This window comes from Acanthisitta chloris, unplaced genomic scaffold (genome assembly GCF_000695815.1).
Source record: "Acanthisitta chloris isolate BGI_N310 unplaced genomic scaffold, ASM69581v1 scaffold31405, whole genome shotgun sequence".
NCBI lineage: Eukaryota > Metazoa > Chordata > Aves > Passeriformes > Acanthisittidae > Acanthisitta > Acanthisitta chloris.
In genome coordinates, this window is record NW_008672616.1 from 6950 (window position 1) to 13425 (window position 6476).

Sequence of the window (6476 nt, forward strand, 5' to 3'; positions counted from 1 at the left end):
GAATAACTCCACATCTCCACTTTGAAACGTGTGCTACCGGAGAGATGTGCCACAGGGAAAACAACAACTCCTTCTGGGAGACTCGGGGAATCTGAGGAAGCATCTGATTAAGTTTGCCAAGAGGATGAAAGCAGGTGATCAGAGAGAACCTTACAAGGTGTATCTGCTTGTGCTCCTGGAGGAGGAAAGGTTTGCCTCATTGGCACTGAAAGCAAAGGTGCTCATCCCTCTCCTTTCCTGATCTCATTCCCACCTCTCCAGCTGCAGAAAGGGAGAGAGCAGGACCTTCCTGACACTGGGAGACACCACTGACAGAACAAAAACAGGAGGAAAAGAAGCCATTTCCAGGAAACAAAGAGGAGCTGTTACAATGGAGTGGAGTTGCCACTTTCCCTGGAAAAGGGCTCCCAGAGTCCCAGGCCTCCATCCCGCGGGATCAGTCACAGTTTCTTCCTTCGTGTGCTCACGGATTGGGGAGTTCAGAGCTGCCATCACCGCAGGTGAAGGGTGAGAACAACGGTCACAATCACCCCCAGGAAGAGGACAAAGGGCAGCCAAGTCTTCACAAAGCCTCCTATGCTGCAGGAGGAGAGAGGGGGAGGGTTTAAATGTGAGAAATCAGCCGAGACAGAAGGATGGGAGAATAACTGGAGAAATCAGAGGGAGACAGATGTCCCTCTGACTCTGTTATCCATTGCTGGCACTGCCACACAGCCCATCCTGGAGAATCAGGGTAAAAATTGAGTCTAAAGCAGGTCCACAATAAATATATCACAAAGAACAGGGCTAAAGTCTCCTTGCAGCTTAAATTAAGTCGAAGTCAAGCACATTTCATACCTGCAGAGACAGCAGTGGTGACAGGAAACCACAAAAAATGAAACCCTATTACCACAGGGCTTGTTATTCTGACTGCTGGGGGATTTAGCCCAGACAGCAGGAGCTCCCCTTGCCCAAGAGCTGGTAAAGAAGCTTCTCCAGAACAGGGAAGACCAAGCAGAAGTGCAGGTTTATGCAGGGCAGTCCCCACAGAATCTCCTCTTCAGCCACAAGGAGCTGAAATGGAGATTCAGTGCCCTTTCCTTAAGGAAAGCTCGGGGTTTCCCTCTCCACTCTAGTTGGAAGCTCCACAGCAGTTGGAAATCTGACTAGTTTTTATGTAAACAAGATTCAAGAGAGGGAAGAGAAACCAGTAATCCTTGGAGACAAGCCATCCTGTGACCTTATGTTCTGACCTAACCCAGCCAAAAGACAACATGGAGTGAGATCTGCTTTAGCTAGCATTTCCCAAATTCCAGGCACTCCAAATTAACAGCCAGAAACAGTATTTTGGGAGCAGCATCTAGTGCAAACTAGCAAGCACTCTTGGTTCTTTTCCTGAGCACAGGCAGCAGGCAGTGACAGTACCACCCACCAGCAACACACCCACGGGCTGTGGGAGAGATGTTTCTCCTTTCTCCACAGGACATGTGGATGCTTTAGAGGGATTGGAAGGATGACAGAGCCCCTTTGCCTCCGGAATCCACACTGTCCCTTAGCTCACCTTACATATTTCCCATAGAGGAGTGAGAAGAAGCAGAGTTTCACCATGTTCCAGGAGGTGCTGTTGTCATATCTCATCAAGTTTAAGGCCAGAGCCACGTGGGAATGGCAGTTATCACAGCAGAGGTTGTGCTGCAACACAAAAAGGGGTTAGAAATCCTGTTCCTGAGGCTCTCCACCTCTAGTGGAGAGTCAGAGGATCCACTCCTATAGCAAGGAGACAGCCACTGGGGGGATAACCCTCTACACTGTCGAGAGGATACAGAATCAGCATGGAATGGTTTGGGTTGGAAGGGACTTAAAGCTCATCTCATTCCATCCCCTGCCATGTGCAGGGACACATCCCACCACACCAGGTTGTTCCAAGCCCCATCCAATCCCCTAGGTGGTTGCAGCACCTCAGCAGTGAGGATGACCCTGCTGCCAGGTCCACACTCTGGGGAGATATTCCCACCCCACACAGACAGGACAGGATCCCCAGAGCTGTACCATCCGGTGCTTGTACTCCTCCGAGGCATCGTGTACGGCTGTGTCCCAGGCGTTGGGACCAGTGGCATATACTTTGCTGGGATCCAGTTTCCAGTACCTAGAAGGATGAAAACAAGATCCTTTTGCATTATTCTACTGCTGCACCTTCAGCACTTCTTGCTCTTCTGAGCAGGAATCAATCTCCTGCATTGGAAGAGACCCACAAGGACCATCATCAGTTTCACTCCTGGCCCTGCACATGCTTAAAGAACTTGGAGAAATTCACTACCACTGGAATCCACAGACTGGAAACAAGCAGAGGGCAGCAGAAACAGCTGCTCAGCACAACAGAGAGTGAAACCACAGAGCTCAGGGGCACAGACAAAGCCCTGAACTGCTCTCACATCCCACGATCCAGAACCTCCCATCCATTCAGGACATACACCTGAGCTGACAGACACACAAACCCCAAACACCTCTCTCTCCTCCTCCCCAAGAAAAATCCTTAACAGGATGTGAATGACAACAGCTCATTAGCCCAGCCAGGCAGTGTTTACTTAGAGCACTCGTTAACTTCACCTCAACATGTTTTAGCCTTTTCTTTGCCTTTCTTTAAACAAAGGCTCCACACAGCTCTAGGTATTAATACCATTACTTGCTGTCATGTTGCTAAAGAGATTCCATCTAAGGTGGTTTCCTGAAAAGCAGAGACACTGTGGTCATCCACTTGGGTCATGGCAGCTGAACACCAAGAAAAGCAACATCACAGCACATCTGTCCCCATGAATGACACCAGCAGGTCAGTTGGGTAGTTTAATAAACACAAACAGCACTTACTTCACTGGTTTCCCAAATGCCATGTTGTCTTCCTACAAAAAAAAGAAAACAACAGGAAAACTGACTCAGAAGGATATAAGCCTGTGGAATATTCATGGCATGGATCTTGCTGGAAGGTCACACAGCCTGGGATGGCTGAGTGATAAAACTGTCAGGCTACCCCAGCAGTCCCCAGACACCAATCCAGTGTGTGCCTGGGTTTAGATTCTCACTGTTTTCATGCTCCTGACCTGGGCACGAGGATATTTATACTCTAGACACAGTGACATCATCTAGTTAGAGGGTCTAAGTGCTTTGTTCCTCTCCTTTTTTTCAACTGCTCATACTTTGTTAACTCAACGCTGTAAATGTCCCAATCTATTAGGAGGATTAATTCTCCCAGATTAAAACTCCTTTTACTTTCAAAATCCACTGGATCACAAGCAGCTTAGAAGACCTGGTGCTGAGCAGCAGGACAGTAACAGCCACACTGAGGCAGCTGGAAAGCATTTTCTGCTACTCAGAATGAGACTACGAAAGAGAATTTAGGTCCAAAGTTCCTCATTTAGAGCCTGAACTACAAGATTTTTCCCTTTTCCCACCAAACCAAACTAGCCATTAAATACCAATGCCCCAAACAAGCTCCACTGGAACAGCTCATGGAGCAACAGCAACAACCCACAATCCTGACTTTGCAGAGCTTTGAGCTGCAAAATGTAGGGATGGCTCAAAAGTCAGGGAGGAAGGGGAAAATCAGGGATTGTGCTCACACACCTGGATGCAGTGTCTACTTACAGAGACAAAATATGGCCCTGCGAAGTCCCGGATGACTCCGGTGGATGTGCAGATCCCCATGTGGCCAATGATTGGGAAGAGCCATCTGCCAAGGCAACAAGGGATCCATCAGGTGAGAGATTTATCCCTGACCACACCAAGTGCTGTGGAAATGCTCCAGCCACAGCACAGGGTGGGCAGGGACAGACAACCTCTAAGACATGGCTGGGAAAGGGAAGGGTTAAGCCAAAGGAAAAGGCACAGGGGAAAATGGAAAAACACACAGGGAATACCCAAAACTCTGCCGGCAGTAGGTCTAGAGGAGAGCTCCAGACTCCAAAGCACCCTGCACACATCCTGGGCAGGGAAGGGCGAGTCCCAGTCTCCCAGACAAACCATTTGTGTAGCCAAGTAAAAAGATTAGATCCTGGAGAAAGTGCCTTGGGATAAAAACCGGACTTTCCACTCCAACAACTGAAAATCAGGTCACCCTGCCCATCTTCCCAGCACTGCAGCTTTCCACAGCAACCTAGATTTAAGCACACCAGAGTTCCTGGCTCTAGGAAGAGCATTCCCTCCCCTAGATGATCCCATTGTTTCAAAGACCTTCTCCCTGATAGATATTTACAGCCTCAGGAAGCAGAAGACCTATATCTCAACCCACTTCCACCATCAGACCTATGTCCCAACCTCCTTCCATCACCATCACTTCAGGCCATGTTCCAGCCCTGATCTCCCCCTGATTTCTCACTCCTCTCCCTGAGTGCAGGGACTAAAATTCCAGGAGAGATCACAGCATCAGATGATTCCCAAGCCATGGCTCCCCACCAGAGATCCTAAAAAACCCACCAGAGATCCTAAAATAAAGTGGGACTGAGGCAGTTGGATGCTATGAAGAAAGACAAGCCACATGCAGGGCTGAGGATATAAATAGCACATGGTTTTGGATAGCTGTGGATAACAGCTGTGGATAACAACCCTGTGAGGTGGGGAAAGGGCTCTGGAAGTCTGATGTGCTGTTCCTCCCTGGAAGCTGCAGAGCAGGCAGACAGCTAATTCCTGCAAGGCTCTATCAGCCCCAGGGTGTGGCTAAAATCAACACTGGGACCTTCCCAGGGCTGGATGAGCCTTCCTTTTGTAACTCCTCTCAGCCTCCAAATCCAAGGATGACAGAAGAAAATGGAGAGTTATGCAGCTAAGTAACAGCACTGACATTCCTGCGGCAAAACAAAACCATCAGGATGGTCATGGAATCATTAAGGCTGGAAAAGACCTTCAAGATCATTGAGTCCAACCAGCACTGCCAAGGCCACCACCAACCATGTCCCTAAGCACCACATCCACTCCACATGGTCCACTTCCAGGGATGGTCACTCCACCACTGCCCTGTTCCAATGCTTTATCACCCTCTCAGTGAAGACATTTTCCCAAATATCCAACTTAAACCTCCTCTGGCACAACTTGAGGCTGTTTTCTCTCATCCTGTCTCGTATTCCCTGGGAGCAGAACCTGATGCCCACCTGGCTCCAACCTCCTGTCAGGGACTGGTAGAGCCATAAGGTCCCACTGAGCCTCCTTTTCTCCAGGCTTTCCAATGCTTTATCACCCTCTCAGTGAAGACATTTTCCCAAATATCCAACTTAAACCTCCTCTGGCACAACTTGAGGCTGTTTTCTCTCATCCTGTCTCGTATTCCCTGGGAGCAGAACCTGATGCCCACCTGGCTCCAACCTCCTGTCAGGGACTGGTAGAGCCATAAGGTCCCACTGAGCCTCCTTTTCTCCAGGCTGAGCCTTCCCAACTGCTCCTCATCCAACTTGTGCTCCAGATGCCACTATCCATGGGGGAATGCACCCACAGACACAGGTGCCCAGTGGCTCTGGCAGCAGGACAGCTCTCTTCATCAGTCCCAGTGGAAGATGAGAAGGGTAAAAGCTTTGGAAAATCCTCCAGGAAAAGACTGAGGTGAAAATTTTAAGCATTCAAAAAAGTTAAGTGAGACGAGGGAAGCTGCAGCTTCTCCTGGGTGAGGAGAGCTCTGTGCCATTCCCAATCCTGGCACACACCACACCACGTCTTCTGCCTGACTTTCAGCTCTGGCTAAGTAAACATCACCTGATCTGAACCTGAGGGGAAGAGGATGGCAGAAAAACAAGCCTCAGTGTGCCCAGACAACCCCCACAGCCACATCCACAGCTTCTCACTTTCCCACGGCCAGAGCAAAACTCACAAGCTCTCCCTGAACCTGCTCACACTTGGCTGGAGAGCCTGGGAAGGCAAACCCAGTTCTAACCCATCAAAGGCAAAGTGCTGAGGCTCTCCTCGGGGCACGAGGTGGTCTCAGATCCCCACAGCCAAACCTTTGCTCCAAGAACATGAAAGCTTTCCCACGTTTCCCTGGATCCCCTCCATTCCCCTTCCTGCAGGGACAAGCCTGCTCACCACAGAGCCTTACACACACACACACCCTCGCTGTGGGGAGAGGACAGACAGCCCTACCCCAGGGGCAGGGTCCACGGGCAGCCCTGGCACCCTGAAACAGCCCTGGCACCCCACGGTGGGATGGGGGGGGGGTGTGGGGTCCCCCCCTGCCTGTCCCAGTCTGCCTGCTCCAGAGGGCACCCAGAGGGTGGCACCCAGAAAGAGAGGAGAGGAGGGGTCCAGGATGGATGAGGGGACCCCGGGAAGGTGAAGGAGAAGTCGGGAAGGGCGATGGAGGGATTCTGGGAGAGGGGAGTGGGATCTAGGATAAACAAGGGGAGGGTTGGAAGGGGCAGAGGGAGATCCCGAGAGTGGCATGGGATGCCCAGGGGGAGGCAAAAGGGAACACGGGAGGGACGAAAATGGGCTGGAAAGGGCGAGAGGTCCCGGGAGAAGCA

General features: G+C 50.6%; 1 protein-coding gene across 1 annotated transcript; it reads right to left on the reverse strand.

Annotated features, from left to right (window-relative positions):
• Positions 1-257: 257 nt before the first annotated feature.
• TMEM222 (transmembrane protein 222) lies at positions 258-3696 on the reverse strand. Its single transcript, XM_009074593.1, has 5 exons — positions 3619-3696; positions 2845-2876; positions 2029-2125; positions 1541-1671; positions 258-579 (listed from the first exon to the last, which is right to left on the reverse strand). Exons 1-5 carry the CDS (start codon positions 3676-3678, stop codon positions 492-494), a joined length of 408 nt encoding a protein of 135 aa, XP_009072841.1. The 5' UTR covers positions 3679-3696; the 3' UTR covers positions 258-491.
• Between the last annotated feature and the right edge of the window lie 2780 nt (positions 3697-6476).

Coding starts and splice junctions, on each gene's coding strand:
- TMEM222 (XM_009074593.1), bottom strand. CDS start 3,678: ATGGGGATCTGCACATCCACCGGAGTCATCCGGGACTTCGCAGGGCCA. Junction 2,126..2,844: donor GCATTTGGGAAACCAGTGAA/GTAAGTGCTGTT, acceptor TCATCCTTCTAG/GTACTGGAAACTGGATCCCA. Junction 1,672..2,028: donor AGGAGTACAAGCACCGGATG/GTACAGCTCTGG, acceptor TTTGTGTTGCAG/CACAACCTCTGCTGTGATAA.